This window comes from Eretmochelys imbricata, chromosome 3 (genome assembly GCF_965152235.1).
Source record: "Eretmochelys imbricata isolate rEreImb1 chromosome 3, rEreImb1.hap1, whole genome shotgun sequence".
Classification (NCBI taxonomy): domain Eukaryota; kingdom Metazoa; phylum Chordata; order Testudines; family Cheloniidae; genus Eretmochelys; species Eretmochelys imbricata.
The window spans coordinates 37,543,958-37,562,369 of record NC_135574.1 but is presented as its reverse complement, the minus strand read 5'-3'; the positions used below and the strand labels follow the sequence as shown (position 1 = coordinate 37,562,369).

The 18,412-nt window shown below is 36.8% G+C and overlaps 1 protein-coding gene across 1 annotated transcript in view; it reads left to right on the top strand.

The window, feature by feature from the left end:
- The window catches only part of SNTG2 (syntrophin gamma 2), a 280,115-nt gene that overhangs the window by 198,640 nt on the left and 63,063 nt on the right, over positions 1-18,412 (top strand). The window contains exons 12-13 of the mRNA XM_077811468.1: positions 1,534-1,650; positions 17,035-17,106. Coding sequence (XP_077667594.1) covers positions 1,534-1,650; positions 17,035-17,106 — 189 coding nt within the window. The remainder of the gene's footprint in view (positions 1-1,533; positions 1,651-17,034; positions 17,107-18,412) is intronic.

The following is an 18,412-nucleotide window of genomic DNA, read 5'->3' as shown; positions in this document are numbered from 1 at the left end:
GAAAGTTATTGTTCAGTAGAAGAGAGTAGAGAAGCAATAGCACTATGTTGGTATAGAATATTTTTTAAAATAAGTTAACTGATAGCAGAGATAATTATGTATTAAATAACAGAGCTAGACAACAATGTATGAGTCATGCTAAGATAAAAATGTGACCACAGCAATGTGTTTCTGCATTCAGTCTGTGCTCTTACTGTACATTGTTTCAGCTCCATGCTCTGGTCACATTCAAAAGTTTATCTTAATTTCATAATACAAATGAGTCACTTCTTCTCTTCGAATCTCACTTGGGGATGAATCCTGAAGTTTCTACACATGTTAATGCATCCCTTACTCAGGCTAAATTCCCACTGGTTTCAAGTAAGGTTCTGTGTTGTGTGCGGGCTGAGGGCGAGATTTCAGAAGTGCCGTGGAACTTGTGCTCGTCAGTTACTTAGGTACTTTGGAAATTCCATGCTGAGTACAAAAACTCAGCAAGGGCATCAAGATTGGCCATTTACATTTGAAGATTTGCAGAGCACTATAATTGAGGCCAGATAAATATTTCAAGGCATATTAAAGGCCATATAGTCAGCATGGTGATGTGAAATTAAGCATACCAGCTAGTGTACTAGCACTGTGCTAGAATGTGGTTCTTCAGGGTTTTATCTAGCTCAGAAAGAGATAATAAAATCTTACTTAAACAACTTTTAAAATAATTACAAATTTATTTGTAATAACTTTAAAGTAAATCAAACATTTGTGAGATGAGCAACAAAAGCCCTTGGAATTTGATTCTACCAGCACAGAAACACCTACCGTTCTCATTTGAAGAAATGTATGCGAGTGTAAACCCCCTGGAGGAAGAGAATGTGATATAATTCTTTTAGTTATGGACAAACTTAAATATCTAGTGAACCACTTGGTTTCAGATAAGCCTATGGACTTATCCACGTGTCTTTTGTTTAGAAGCAACTCTCATAGAATTACTAGTGCTGCCCGGTTTTCACTGGGCCACAAATACTGTGGGAACAGCCTTTTTGTAATATTTCAATATCGCTATTTCAGATCCTGGCCAAAACCAGAAATTGCAGCAGCACATAGAGCGTTAAATAAGTGACATTTTTGGAACCACCCTAAATGGCTGGGTTGAAGTGTGGGAAAAGATTTGGACAGCTTTTTTATCAGAATAAGTTTCCCTGTCCCTAATATTTATGGGTCCAGTCCCATCCACTTTCCCTCATAGCTGAAGCACACACTCAACACACCGGATATCAATGTGATACTGCTGCACAGAGCAGAAAGGATTCAGAGAGCCTGTGCAATATGGATCACACCTCTAGGGGAGCTCCCTACACACTGGCATGGAGTATAATTTAGGGATCAGGGCTGAGGAAGGCAAAGGGGAGGATGGGACAACAGGTTTCAAATCTAAGGCCGCTGCCCTCCATTAACTGAGTTGTATTCTAGGGAGAGGGAGAACTCCTATGTAAAGGGTATATTATGCTGCTGTTGAAGTTTGAGTTCTAATTTTTCAAAGGTTTTACTCTGCAGATTATTCATATGGGCTGGGTGAATGAAAGACTCGAGGGAACTGATTCATCTCAAGTCTACAAATACAAGTTCCTGGCACTGAAGGGTTCATCCTTCTACATTTTCAGCACTCCACCGGTAAGAAACCAATTTATTTTTTGTAAGGTTTTGATTACTGGTGCAATCCTTTTGTAAGCACTGGAAATGAATTCTTTCCTACTAAATAAAGGTTTAGGCTGAGATTTTCAAATGAGCCTAAGAGAGTTAGACACCCAAATCCTATTGAATTGCAATTTGGCATTCCTGAGGCGCTTTTGATAATCCCAGCCATAAAGTTCTGGAAAAACTGGATTGTTAATGGGACACAGAGCTTTTGTTTTTAAGGCACTGGTTCAAATTCCCCTCAGGTTGGTTGTGACCAAACTTTGCTATCTTACATTTGTTCTGATGCCTACCTGTATGTGAAATGAGCTGGTACTTACTCTAGCTCCTTTAAGAAAGGAGCCCATATCACAGTTAGCACTAACGAGTGTTGATCTTTGCCAAAAGGTGATGTGTTGAACGTTCACAGGGGATAAATTATCCCTACACTGCCTCCTAGGCATGAGACATTCCCCAAAGGTTACAGCATACTGGTGAGGTAGTGTAAGATAATGTGTAGTGGTACTGTCAGAGTTGTACTTTTTCTGTAGATAAAATGGAGGACCTCAATCTCCACAGTTGACTAATCCCGTACCTTTCAAGAGTACTAAAATTTCACTGCAAGAAACTGAATAAAAATAAATTAGAGCATTCTAAAAATCTCAAAACAATCCATACCATACCACATCATAACCTTCCTATTCTTCTTTTTCTTCCACTTATACAATAGAGTGCTGTTGCTCTCAGGAAAAAAAAATTGTAAAGAACAAAAAGGAACATTAAAAAAACAACTGCAAATAAACTGCCTATTTATGCCCCCACTGAAGTCAACAGTATAACTTCCATTGCTTTCAGGTGAAATAGGAGCAAATCCAGGCACTTTAAATGTAAACCGTCTTACTGGAGTATGGTAAAGTGAGAGATAGGATGATTTATGAACCTTAGACAGTAGCAATCAATAACACAGTCCCTTTTGCGCTATGCTACAGTTCAAGGCCAAATGATCCTATTACATTAGTACCATCAGGGGGTCAAAAATGGCCAAGTACCAATCTTTTGCTTAATTTGGAGTTAACAAAAACTAGATGTGAAGGACTCAATTTAAAATTAAATCCTGATCTCTCAAATGCAAGTAAACTAAAAAACACCTCAGCTCAGAGACTACTATTTAAATCAGTTAATCTATTGTATCTGTTTCTAGTTAAAAGACAATAAAGCAGAAAGAAAACATTAAGCCAATAAATAATACAACACACAATGACAGTCTTTTATGAATCTTAATTATGACTTTCAGACCTATTGTAGAAGGGGAATATTCGATATAGTTAAAACTATTCATCTCAGTGATACAAATTGAAGATACACTAGTTAATTTATCAAAATTCAGCTCTCTGCTGATATCAAATAAGTGAGAATAATGTATTGTAGCATTTTCCCCGCATTATCTTGATATATCTACTTCACTGCTATGTTTCTGGAGAGTTTCTGTAGTGGTATTGCTCCCTGTGAAAAAGTAAACAAGATAACTAACGTGGCATCTTATATTAATGTCATGTTCATGCCCATTGATCAGACACTGTAGTAATGAGTATGATATAAATGACTAAATAGGTAAATTCTAAAGCTCAATGAACAGTTTTTCTGTTTTTTATTCATGTCACAAATGCCATGTTATGTGAGTGGCTCTACCACTCACTCATAGGGCGGTTCTTAGACAATGTTTATTTCTTTAGTCTAAATATCCATTACTTTTTTATTGTTGTATAAGTAATAATAATCATAATTAATAATAAAGTAATAAGCAATTGGAAATTGGCAGGATCCAACAAACCCGAACACTGGAGGTTCACAATTTCAACCTGGATCCAGATCCAAATTTCACACCTGGCCTCTACATGTATAATGGCCCCAAAATGTGTAACTCTGTGCCACTCCAATTTTGGATTCCCCCTTTGACCCTTTGGCTCAACTCTAATAGCATTTTAAAAAAAACCCCTCTAATAATATTATTCCTATTGTTTATGGCCTATATAAAGTGAAAATCCTGAGTGTAGCATTAAGATAACTCCAACAACAATTAACTGTTGTGCCACAAACAAATGTATTCCTGTGATTGGTTTGCTTAAATTTTAGGAGGGTAGTTATTATGTTCTATTTTAGTCACGTTGCCGTTATGCTGTACAGCACCATGAGAACATCAGCAGGCAAGCACTTTATATTTAAAATTATGTTACAGTGTGTATTTTGATTTAAATATACAAATTCGGGCTATCTGATAAAATGACCATCTTTAATCTTGAGGATCCTGTTCACAGCTTTATTGCTCATTTATATCAGGCATGTCCACTACAGTTTTTATTCTTGTTCTAGTCCTATCTGTAAATGGAGTGTAAATCGTACTTGGATTTGAACAGAGCTGACATATTTTCATGAAAATAACCCATAGCAGAACTCAGAAGAAATACTTCATAAAGGTTCGGGTCTAGTGATGTTTAGCAATTGAAAGGCTACTCGCTGTGGAGCTCTGCTCTGCTAAAATAGTTTCTGCAAATGACAGATCATCATCTTGGCAAGTATATGTCAAAGGAAATTTTGTTTATGAATATCAGCATGTTTATGAAAGTTGAATTATAGCTACCTTAGTTAAGCATCTACACTGTCTACCTTGATGGATAAAATGTATGAAAGATAAGGTCTTATCTGAATTTCAGGAACTGTGTCCAGACTTGTGAAAAAAAATCCATGGAAAGGGAAAATTCTATTCCTTGATTAGTTTGGTACCTACACAGCAAAATCTTTAAATAACTGAAAGCTTTGATCAATCTTCTTATATTTGCTTTGTTTATTATTAGGTCTGTCAAGCAATTAAAAAAATTATTTGCGGTTAATTGCACGATTAAAAAAACTAATCGTGTTTCATTGTGCTGTTAATAATAGAATACCATTGATTTAAATTTTTTGGATGTTTTATACATTTTCAAATATATTGATTTCAATTACAAAACAGAATACAAAGTGTACAGTGCTCACTTTAAATTTATTTTTATTACAAATATTTGCATTGTAAAAAACAAAAGATATAGTATTTTTCAATTCACCTAATACAAATACTGTAGTGCAATCTCTTTATCATGAAAGCTGAACTTACAAATGTAGACTTATGTACAAAAATAACTGCATTCAAAAATAAAACAATGTAAAACATTAGAACTTACAAGTCCAATCAGTCCTACTTCCTGTTCAGCCAATCACTCAGAAAAACAAGTTTGTTTACATTTGCAGAAGATAATGCTGCCTGCTTCTTGTTTACAATGTCACCTGAAAGTCAGAACAGGCATCCACATGGCACTGTTGTAGCTAGTATGGCAAGATATTTACATGCCAGATGCACTAAAGATTCATATGTGCCTTCATATGGGACCATTCAACCACCATTCCAGAGGACATGCATCCATGCTGATGATGGGATCTGCTCGATAACAATCCAAAGCAGTGCAGACCGACGCATGTTCATTTTCATCATCTGAGTCAGATGCCACCAGAAGACTGTTGATTTTCTTTTTTGGTGGTTCGAGTTCTGTAGTTCCCACATCAGAGTGTTGCTCTTTTAAGACTTCTGAAAGCATACTCCACACCTCATCTCTCTCAGATTTTGGAAGGCACTTCAGATTCATAAATCTTCAGTCAAGTTCTATAGCTATCTTTAGAAATTTCACTTTGGTATCTTCTTTGCATTTTGTCAAATTTGCAATGAAAGTGTTCTTAAAATGAACAGCATGTGCTAGGTCATCATCCAAGACAGCTATAACATGAAATATATGGCAAAATGTGGGTAAAACAGAGCAGGAGACATGCAATTCTCCCCCTAGGAGTTCAGTCACAAATTTAATTAACACATTATAGCCATCTGGCACGTAAATATCTTGCAATGCTAAGTACAACAGTGCCATGAGAACGCCTGTTCTCACTTTCAGGTGACACTGGAATTATGAAGTGGGCAGCATTGTCTCCAGTAAATATAAACAAACTTGTTTCTCTTAGCGATTGGCTGATCAAGAAGTAGGACTGAGTGGACTTGTAGGCTCAAAAGTTTTACATTGGTTTGTTTTTGAGTGCAGTTATGTAACAAAAAACCCTACACTTGTAAGTGGCACTTTCATGATAAAGAGATTGCACTACAGTACAGCGGACCCTTGCTAGAGCGCACATCGCTAGAGCGCAGATTTGCATATAGCACGGTCGTGGCGATAGATCCCAAATTTAAATATTTCAATTGGGATCCATGGTAACGCAGCCCCTGTTATAATGTGGTCCCCGCGTTAACACGGTACGGCCCATGGATCCCAAACCCCGCGTTCTAGCGAGGGTCCGGTGTATTTGTATAAGGTGAATTGAAAAATAATATTTCTTTTCTTTTTTTATGGTGCAAATGCTTGTAATCAAAAATAAATATAAAGTAAGTACACTTTGTATTCTGTGTTGAAATATAAATCAATATATTTGAAAATGTAGGAAAACATCCAAAAATATTTAATAAATTTCAATTGGTATTCTATTGTTTAACAGTGCAATTAATCACAATTAATTTTTTTGAGTTAATCTCATGAGTTAACTGCGATTAATCAACAGCCCTATATATTATTCATCCAGGAGTGCTACAGTGTGGCCATGGTAATGTCAATGTGTGTTATCAGATATTGTCCCTACATGGTCAACATAACAGTTTGCAAAAAATGGACAGGTTTAGACATAAAAATCAATATCTAAAATAAGCAGACTTGCTTACAACAATATCACCAGAGAACAAGTTGTATGCAATAGACTATGAAGTACAGACCTTGGGGATTCTAATTCCTAGAGCATAAACAAAGATTGAGTGATCATCATAGGTTTTCCAACATGCATCTTCTGTCTTTGTTCCCTAATACTGCAAGTAGTATTATTGGATTTCTCTGATGCTGGAAAAAATCTCATGAACTTGCACTTGTTTGAGCCTCAGAGCCACATTTTCCAAAAGTGTCTTGCATTTGTTCATGCATACTTTTCTCTTGTGTGTTTCAAGCACCATCACCTGTTGCTGCTGGGTTCTTTCTTTTGCACAGGCATGTGATAGAATTTACCAGTACAAAGCCAAACACTTGCCCATAGACGAGACAAAATCAGTCACCTACATATGTTTATTAAAGAGAATACTTAACCATGTGTTAACACAAAGTTGCCTGGGCACAAATGGAGGCCGGATTGAAACCCTTTGAATTTTATTATTAAAATCAAAATGTTTTAGTCTAGGTACCCTGCCATAATTAGGAAATTTACCATAATAATTTAATGTTCTGAAAAGGCATTAGATAGAGGAAAATTGGTTTAAAATCTGATTAATACAGTGGTTGTATTAAAATGTCAACATTTGTCAGAAGATAACACAAATGGGCTTACAATAGAGATGTATTTAGCTTTCAGTGAACTCTCCAATAGATTTTGCTCCTGGGACTAAAATGTCTATATGACTTGATATGCCAGTCAGGTCATTTGAAGGGCTGTTTTATTGGGGTTCAGGACAAAATCTGACAGTTTACAGATAACAAGTTTTATTCTGCCTTTACAAAAAGTAGTTAAAAATATATCTGGTACCATGAATGTTACCAAAGAGGTCTCTCAAGTGTGGGAGGGGAACCCTCAAGGCACTGGAAATTATAAGACTTGACAATTTCTCTGTAGTCATGGTTGGCTCAAGAGAATAATTAAGGGCTAAAAAGTATGTTTTTTACTATAGCTGATTGACTCTGTCTGAGTTCTTGCTATTTAGACCTTATAATATGTAAATAAAACACCAAAGAAATGTGATTACACAATATGCTCTATGTTCTATTATTAGGTAGTTTCCACTTCTAATTGTTTTTAATTCATTTTAATTTTGTTTACTTTAGAAAAATTTTAAGAGCCCAGTTATAATTAAGGGATGCTGGAAAGGTTCCATTTTTATAAGGCAGTACCCCAGTTCCCAGCTATACAAGATCAAAGGTTGCATGGTACATCCCAGTAATATAAAGATGGGGGACAAAAGCAGAGGACCCCTCCTATTGTTAACATTATTTTGCAAGGAAAGCTTATTTTAATAATAAAATGAATTCACCTCACTTCCTCTTTGTGATGTACTCCCATCTTCCCAATCAGTTTTAAAACAAGATTTCTTTCTATTATGGCACCCACTCCTGCCCCTCTTTATGCTTTGTAGAGATTTTAAAAAGAAAAGAACAAGAAGTCACAATTCAGGGTTCAGGGACAGTAGTACAATTCCTTCTCTCTAGCATTCAGTTTGGCCCTATGGTGAAGTATGGGCATCTCAGAACATGTGCATGAGCAGCAATAGACAAAAGCAGGCTGAAATCAGTCTGAATTCTGGATTTGCTATGCTACAGAGTGATTCATTAGTTTTTGAGGCATTAAGACAGCCAAGCTGAGAGAGATTTTAGCACATCTGTACTGAAAAGACTGTAAAGATGGAGAGTGAATGTGGGGAATAAGGAAATATAACAAAAGTGGTGGTCCACAGGAGAAGCACCACAAGTTGTTATAGAAGGCAGCAAGTATTTCAAGAGAAAGCCAGGTCTCACATCTAAAAAAGGAACTTTAACATAAAATCATAGTCTTGCATACCCAATATCATACCTACTCTGGCTTCTCTAATTGCTTGCAGGTATTTTCGTTATTGGAAGGTAACCCTGGGGCCAGGCATTTCAGTCCCTGCACATCAGTATTATATAATCTGCTTGTCATCTTTTTTGGCATGAGTTTTGCCACATAATATTATTGATTAATAGTAACTGCCAATGTTATTTCTCATTAAAATATTTAATAACTTTCCTTTCACTTATGCACTTTAATCCAATAGACAGTTTATTATTGATGGATTGTTTTGTAAAGTTTAATAATACAATAGAGTATTTTAAAGAAGATAAATGGAGTGATTTTGTATTGAAAATGGAGTCTAGTGGAACTAAAAATTATGTGAATAATATTTAACTCTCTAGCAATTTTGTATTAATCTTTACATTTATCAGCTAGTAACATTACCTTTAAGCTTTTGTATTAGTTTCACCATCAAGGTTCTCTTTTTGAATAGTTCAATATGATATAAATGGTAATTAACTGCAGCAAGCACAACCCATCTTTAACCTGTTGAAACCATTTACTGTGACTGAGAAGCTTAAGAGCACTAAGCAAACAAAATAGGAAGTTTAAACATACTTAATATAAACAAACATATTCTGTTAGTCTATGTTGAAAGAAAAATTTAAAAGGCAAAAATAAGTGTGTTACTTTAATCCGAATGATAAAATGCAACCAGAAAAATAATATGCTGTTCATCATCTACAAATATTGCAACAATTGTGACCTCGTTAATCTTCCAGATTTCATCCCCATGCACCATACAGGATGAAATCCTGGCCCAATTGAAGTCAGTGACAAAACACTTTCGTGCAACACGGATTTCACCCTCTATATTTAATGATAACCAGTAACTCACCTGTGTAAAGAGAGTGCTGCTAAGGTCCAGGAATATCAAGTTGCCAGTATTGTAACAGAAATAAAGTAATTTTCAGATTTTTAGTTTGTCTTTCATTCACTGGTGAAGATTCAGGAAAGAGCTGACATTTCAGCTCAACAAGGGCCTTTATCAAGGATAACAGTGGGAATTTATAATTGTGCTGTAATGTGTTTATCCCAAAAGCTTACATGAAAGAAGCTATTCATTGATTTCTAGTTTACAAAAGAGAGTCCAAATGTCATCAGTGGGGGGAATCTTGTATTCAAAAAGAGTTAAGTAAGGTAAAGTAACCAGCACATAAATTTACAATTGTTAACATTCCGAGCCAAATTCTCCCCTCTCATTTCCACCGATGCAAGTCCATTGAAAACAAAAAAGTATTGAAATCTGTGGGTTTGCACTTTTGTAACACATGGGAGAATTTGGCTTATATTATATAAACCCACATGAAAAAATCCCCCAAACCCTTTGCACTGTGATTTTCGACTCTTTGTATTTTGGCATTGAAATTGACAAAATTGTTGAATTTATAGAGGTTGTCCTGGAGACAGTATTAATATGTTGGCAGGTTGGGTGCTCAGGTGCTAGAGAGCTAATATTTGGAGGCTGGTTTCGAATTTGGTGTGAATTAACTTGTGATTTCCTTGCTTTTTATTGTTTGCATTGTAGGAAATTCTCTTGAGCTACCGTAATATAGGGGTTTATATTATTATTTCCTAGTTTTTTTTTAATGTAGCAGGATAAAAAAAGACATGTAAATATGGGGGCTGAAAGTTCAGGGCTGGAGAGAGGGGCTAGCTGGCACTGGTGCTGCAGAGCAGCCAAATAATCAAACTCTGCATTCCCAGTACAAACAGCTATAACCAACACCTTAACTTCTTCTGTGTGCTACTCAAAACTTCATGAAAAGCTATGCGAGCTTGGCAGACTAAAAAAGACTTCAGCACTGGGGAAAGAAGCTAGAGCATCAGTTATGAGTATAAGGTTTTAAAGTATGACAAGTATGACTGTTTCCCCATTTCCCTAGTTTCTCTGGCATTACTCCACAGCCAGTCTTTCCCAGGACCTTCAGCCAATTTCCACCACCTACTTTAAGTCTTGGTCAGGCACCTTCTGTCTCTCAACTACTGTCCCATTATCAGTACCTGTGGTGGGACAGGTTCCCACCCCAGTTAAGAAGGGCGTGGAGGGGTTCAAAAGCTCCTCTGGGCACAAATACCCACAACCCAGTGCATGTGTGAGGCCTGTTGCACTTGTTGAGGGGCAGCTCATGAAAATGGAAGATCCAGGTCCCTCAGAGGGAAACAGGGCTGGAGAATAGAGTTCTCAATCCCACAGAGCAGGGAGAACTAAAGTCTCTGCCACCTGGGTCTTCTGGATAGATAGCGGGATCTTTGCTTTGCTGTGCTTTGCTTTGCTTTTCATTAGAGCCCAGAACTCTCAGCCCCAGCTTTTCAGATGCACACGGGATTAAGAACCCTGTGCCCCTTGACAGAGACTATTTACCTTTTTCCTTGTAAGGAACAATGGGGTGAGCATGGATTGTGGGCTGCAGGATTATTCTGTTTGCCTTTTCCTTTCTTTTGGAGCATGGTCACACCCCTGGGAAAGCTGCCTGCCTAAAACTTGTGGGGTGTGGTCTCCTGTCTGCACTCCAAACCTGTGCTACAGTGACACCTACAGCCAGAGAGGGTTGTCTGGGATGAGAGAGGTGCCCAACCTCACCTCAGAGGGCTACCCTAGAGGTACAATCTATGTTGCTGCCCCAGAAGGTTTTTTTTGTTTGTTTGTCGTTGTTGTTTTTTTTTTTTTTTGCGAACAACACATCTAAACTGCCGTGCTTGCAAAATACAGACATAAAACATTTTTATAGTTTACAAGCTGAAATTAGATGGAGCTGTGTAGGTGTATAGGGCAGCAATGGTGAGAGTTGGGGAGGCATTAGATTGTGGGTAATTGGGCAAAAAGGGGCTTTCTAGAGATTCCAGGAAGGCCAAGACAGGATTTTACTCCTAACACCTTAAGCTTTTCACAGGAGGGTTATTCTCCTCCAGCAAACTTTAGCACTTCTACAGGAGAGCAGACTCTCTTCTGCAGACTTCCCAAGAACTAGGATACAAACTCTGGGAACTTATAACTCATCTGGTGAAGCCCGAGCTCATACCTCTCAGAGCTGTAGGGCCGTCCTTTTGAAAAAGAATGCCTCCTCTGTCAGTTCTGCCTCAGGTGGCTTGTCCTACCAAAATACCTTGTTCAACTCATTCTTCATCAAAAGTTACTAACACAAAATAAATTAGATGATGTTATGTTCAGAGTAAAAGTTTACAACAAATGTACAGTACTCTACTCAAAGTAAGCACTGCAAATTTGAATAGTAAACACTGTTCTGTTTATTTATTTATTTATTTATTTTGAGAGCGAGAAAGAGAGAGAGCATATAGTTTCATCCCTGTTTCAAGTGTAATTCTTAATGCAACCTTAATTTTGGAGATACATGGCATCTCCATAATTCCGTAATACCTTTACAATATGATTAAGAAAGTAGCACTGAAGTGATTTCTGTAAGACTGTGAGTACCTAACTGGTCTATTTTATTCATATTTCCTTTAATTGAAAAATAAGTGCAACCTTATTTTTGAAGTAATAGAAACAATTAAACACCAACAGACTGTAATTTATCTGTGTTCCTCCTTGCAAAGAAATTAAAGGGAAAAAAAATTATGCATAATTTAATGAGTGCAGGCACAGTGATTTGAATATGAAAAGCATTATTTAATGCTAAGTATGACTAATTGTAATTATATACAAGAACCAAAGTGATGTCCTGAGATTGAAGTCACACTCTATTTTAGGGCACAGTCTTAACCATGAGTGCCTAAACAGACAACTAAATCCTGTGTCTGAATCATAAAGTTAGTTATTAATTTTACTCCATCTCCCTACTAGTGCAAGACTATTGTACATTTTTTAGTATCTGGTTTAGTTTTAAATGTGCCAAGGAGGGCTGTTAATTAATCACAGTTAACTCCTGCAATTAACTCAAAAAAAAATTAATCGCCATTAATCACAGGTTTAATTGCACTGTTAAACAATAGAATGCCAATTGAAATTTATGAAATATTTTGGATGTTTTTCTACATTTTCAAATATATTGATTTCAATTACAACAAGGTTACAGTGCTCACTTTATATTTTTTTATTACAAATATTTGCACTGTAAAAATAACATTAAAAAGAAATAGTATTTTTCAGTTAACCTCACACAAGTACTGTAGTGCAATCTCTTTATCATGAAAGTGCAACTTACAAATGTAGACTTTTTGTTACACAACTGCACTCAAAAACAAAACAGTGTAAAACTTTAGAGCCTATAAATCCACTCAGTCCTACTTCTTGTTCAGCCAATCGCTAAGGCCTGGTCTACCCTGGGAGGGGTATCGATCTAAGATACGCAACTTCAGCTATGAGAATAGTATAGCTGAAGTCGACGTATCTTAGATAGACTTAGAATCACTTACTTCGCATCCTCGCGGCACGGGATCAATGGCGGCTGCTCCCCTGTCGACTTGGCTTCCGCCTCTCGCTGTGGTGGAGTTCCAGAGTCAACGGCAGAGTGATCCGGGATCGATTTATCACGTCTACACTAGACACGATAAATTGATCCCCGATAGATCGATCACTACCTGCCGATCCGGCGGGTAGTATAGACATGGCCTAAGAGAAACAAGTTTGTTTACATTTATAGGCCATAATGCTGCCCACTTCTTATTCACAATGACACCTGAAAGTGAGAAAAGGCGTTTGCATGGCACTTTTGTAGCCAGCATTGCAAGGTATTTACTTGCCAGATATGCTAAACATTTGTATGCCCCTTCATGCTTCAGCCACCATTGCAGAGGATGTGCATTCATGCTGATGACACTCGTTAAGAAAATAATATCTTAATGAAATTTGTGACTTAACTCCTTTGGGGTGAATTCTATGTCTCCTGCTCTGTTTTACCTGCATTGTGCCATATATTTCATGTTATAGCAGGCTTGGATGGTGATCCAACACACATTGTTCATTTTAAGAACACTTTCACTGCAGATTTAATAAAATGCAAAGAAGGTACCAATGTGAGATTTCTAAAGATAGCTACAGCATTTGACCCAAGGGTTAAGAATCTGAAGTGCCTTCCAACATCTGAGAGGGACGATGTGTGGAGCATGCTTTCAGAAGTCTTATAAGAGGAACACTCTGATGTGGAAACTACAGAACCCGAACCACCAAAAAAAGAAAATCAACCTTCTGCTGGTGGCATCTGACTCATATGATGAAAGCGAACATGTGTCGGTCCACACTGCTTTGGATTTTTATCAAGCACAACCCGTCATCAACTTGGACGTACGTCTTTTGGAATGGTGGTTGAAGCATGAAGGGACATGTGAATCTTTAGTGCATATGGCATGTAAATATCTTTTGAAGCCAACTACAACAGTGCCATGTGAATGCTCATTCTCACTTTCAGGTGACATTGTAAACAAGAAACAGGCAGCATTATCTCCTGCAAATGTATGCAAACTTGCTCTTCTGAGCGCTTGGCTGAACAAGAAGTAGGACTGAGTGGACTTCTAGGCTCTAAAGTTTTATTTTGTTTTATTTCTGAATGCAGTTATTTTTGTACATAATTCTACATTTGTTAATTCAATTTTCATGATAAAGAGATTGCACTACAGTACTTGCATTAGGTGAATTGAAAAGTACGATTTCTTGTTTATTACAGGGCAAATATTTGTAATTGAAATATGTTATAATTGAATTAAATATATTTGAAAATGTACAAAACATCAAAAATATTTAAATGAATGGTATTCTCTTATTGTTTAACGGTGTAATTAAAACTGTGATTAAACACATTTAATTTTTTTAATCGCTTCGCAGCCCTAATTCCAAGTCTTGGGGCTTTTACCATCTCTTTACCACAGGTTAGAACAGCTCACTGCAGGAATATTACTTGATGTAAAGCTATTTTTCCCTTTTAACCAATTACATTTGGTTGAAATGCTAAATAATTCTATCTCTCCTTTCAGCAAAATCCTACACCCATTGAAATCAACTGGATATTATACCATTGACTTCAGTGGGGTCAGGATTTCATCCTTTGTATCTGTATCCTTCATACAATTCCTGATCTCTACTGTACTTCTGCTTAGTTATCACATTAGCAAAGCTTCCGTATAGCATATTACAACCACTTATTCTTTCCTCCTAAATCTGTCCCACAAACTCCCTAATATTTGGGTTTTTTTCTGAATACACTCCAGATTGTAAATATTTGTCTGGCAATGAGGGTTTCCAGAACCTGAGCTAAAGGTCACTGAGGTTAATGACTCTTTCCATATACTTCAGAGGGGTTTGGATTAGGATTAGACTATAATACACTATTGTAGCTGTAGTCCCCTTAATATTTTGTGCATAACTTTTGTTCTGTGACATGATGTTTCTTCATAACTGTTTAATCTTAAGAACCAAAGCAAAAGACATAGGCAAATGCAACTGCCATTCAGCAGCAGCTAGGTAGGAGTCTGGGGAAATAAATGGAAATCCACTAAACCCATAAATAGATTCTCATACTTATTTTTTTCCTCTGACCACTAACAAGAACTAAGGATTCTCCTAGCTCTAATTTTTCAGGAGAAGATTCTTTTCCTTCCAGTGACTTGATAAGAAGTAACGAGTCAACCATTAGTTTATGGTGTAGAGAGCTGTTCTGTGAGAAGCATGAAAGTCACCTAATAAAGCAGTTATTTTAGGCCAAATCCTGTAGCCTTTAGTCACTCCTTATTCAAGCCTCCATCAAAGACAATGGAACTTTCCTATAAATAAGGACTAAGCAAGGAGCGGCAGTATTTGGCTCACTGAAAATATGTTCTGTGTAATATTACCTTCACAATCAGATTCAACAGTAACTTCTAGTCACCGCTGTTCCTGTGTTATTGCTGGCTTCTAACAGTAGTAAAGGAAAAGCTTAAAGTCAATATTTGGTGCATGTGAAAGAAGAGACTTGAAATTGTTTTAAAATTAGGAAAAAGAAAAGGAGTACTAGTGGCACCTTAGAGACTAACCAATTTATTTGAGCATAAGCTTTCGTGAGCTAAAGTGATTCGAAAATAACATGCTTTTTATAAAAGGGCTCAGGGACAGACGTGATATCAAAAATTGCTTTTAATTAATTTTGTTAAAAACTAATTATGCTAGATTTCAAATTGACAAATAAATATTAAGTAATATTCCTTGAGCTTTATTGCTCCTGAAGAACTGCTGATAAAACTGCTACAGAATAATTATGTAAGCAGTGTTTTTTCATGCAGTGTATGGAAGTTATTTTTTATTAATATTTAAATTGTGAAAAGTGTTAAATAGAGAACCCTAGAAGATGAGTCCCTCTACCTACAGAATAGATACAGCATGGACAGGAGCAATACTAGATTCCCTTCCAATGTTCCTTAACCTCAAACCAGAAATCCTCCTATGAGGGATGAAAGTGTAACTCGGTTCTCAGATCGGTTTTGAGACAGTCAACAGTGCTGCTTGTTAGTTCCAATTAAGATGGCCATCTGACAGTAATGTCAATTATGCCAAGAACTGGGCCTTAAAAAATCATCAAATTGGGCTTATCGCGTGATTTAAAAAAAAAAAAAGTTGGATTTTTTTATTTGCTTTGTGTTTAAGAACCTTGAAGGTTCTCATTTTTGCCTTCTTGTACATGGACTAGAGGCTTGCTCTCTTTTAAAAAATGAGAGCAGAGGTTCTCATGTAATCATCTGACTCTCAGAGTTGGGGCTTAAAAAAAACCCTCCCAATATCACTGCAAGTTGGCAAATTTTTCTGTCTTACAGTGTCAACAGAACACAGGGTCAAAACCAAAAGACAAAGAACTCCACCTCAGTGTATGTTACTATTACTGGATAGTATTATTGCATGATTTAGTTGGGGATTGGTCCTGCTTTGAGCAGGGTGTTAGACTAGATGACCTCCTGAGGTCCCTTCCAGCCCTGATATTCTATGATCCTATGATTACCACAGGCTTGTCTACATGGCTTGGCAGCATGCTCTGAAGTACAAACTAAAAGGCAATATAGTCTTTTTTGAAACAGGACTACACTAACACGAATGTGGTACCTTTTAGCTTGTGCTAGCTGGCTCTACATGGGGCAGTTCCAATGGAACACTTTAGTATGTGCTTCAACTCACACTTCCAAATTCTGCACTACAGGGCCATGTAGACACGCCATAAGAAACAATTGTATGACTGGATTTCCTTTCAGTTATATCTATTATAAAAACATAGTTGTTCCTTTCAGTTTCTAACATGAAAATTAAGGCCCTGATTCAGTAAGTTACTTAAGTACAGGCCTGTCTGTAAGAACTTCACTGGTTCCATTGATGTCAATCAGATTTACTCATGGTAGACCTGTACCTTCATGAATGAGGGCCTGAGACAGTTATTTGGCTAAGCATGCTATAAAATAAACAATACTGATTTGCCTTACAACGGAGATTTTAAGGGGTTTCATTCATGCTAAAGTAAGAATACAACAAATCATTACAATTTTAATTGTAAGAATACTGTGGATACTGCACTAATGAAAGCAGGATGCTATTAGGAGCTCTTTCCTTAATATCGGATACTAGGTTAATACATTAATTGAAACTGGTTGGCATTTGATTAAACCATCCAACATAACAATCATTAGTGAAATCTCTTAAAATGTTTTAAATCCTTGCCATAAAAAAACATGTCCTTTTAATGGTGTGGTATTTTTGTTTTTTTGTTTTTGGTATTACAGGTAAGCACACTAGACTGGGTACGAGCTGAAAAAATCTATCACCTCTGTGAGGTTCTATTTAAAGTTCACAAGGTAGGTCTTCTGAGAATTACAGACTACATCATTTAACCAAGGTAGCTTACAATTTCCTAACATTTAACAATATAAATGATAGACTCAGCTTAATTTGATTTAGCAGGGACCAGCCCACAAATAGTTAATCTATTGCTATAAAACCAGTTCTTAATCTGTAACTATTTCCTGCATAAATATTAGATAACTTAGAATTTGGATCATCTCTGTAGTGAGCACATTTCTAAAATATTTCCAATCTGAAGAAATATTAGTATTAGTTCCTGCCATATAAACAATGAATAAAACAACTATCCATAATGAAGTCTGTATCTTATAACTTTTTAGTGGGAGAAAACCATTTTATGAGCCATTTTTTAAAAAGAAATATTTACCTTTAATTAAAACAGTGATGTTAACGTGTGGTTTAGAATGTTAGTCTAATCTGACTGTATTTTGGGTGTAATTTGTGTAGCAATGAATTTAAAATTCAGTTCATTGCTACATACTAGTGGTGCACTAGATTACAAGTAATAAACAGCCATTACAATTCAGAATGTAGTCCTATCTTTACAAAGAGCAATGCAGTTCATTCCTGTATCATGTAACGTCTCTTTTTTTAATATTATTTATTTAGTTTTGCACTAGGCAAAGTAACTGGGTTGTTGCGTTTTTGTAAAACAATAATTGACTTTTACATGTTTTCCCCCTTTAAAAACTCTTTTGTTAAAAGAGGAGTTGGGTGCATTAGGAATGGCTGGGTAGACAGGCAGATGTTATCCTTACTGTCCAAAGAGAAATCACTGGTGTCCCATATGTGGCCCTCCAAGCTGACTGTGTTAAGAAGAGAATTTATATCTGACTATATGTTGAATATGTGTTCCCTGAGCCATACCGTGTGGTTTTTAAATAGAAGTCTCTGAATCAGTCAATATAGGGAGGTAGACAGAGGCATCACTTCCCCTGCAGCCCATGGAGCAGCTCTGATGTGAGCTGCATGTGCTCTGATCAGCTGCTCAGCATTTCCCCAATCCACCACGTGCTGTTGCTTCATTGTCTGCTTACCTGCTGGGGGCAAATCCCCAGGGGCAGGAGGAATCAGATTAGGAGCTCAACTAACTTTGCCTAGTGTAGTGGAGTGCCTAGCAAAGGATGGCTCCTCCTCCCAACACAGTCACTCAAGGAAGCCTAGGAGAGGGGAAAATTCAGATAATCTGAGATCCAACAACCATTTTATCTGTCCCAGGCCAGTTTAGAGCATCATGGAGACTGGTCAAACTTGTACCAGCAGGCTTTATCTCCAATGGCCTGTGTGACAACTGGGGCT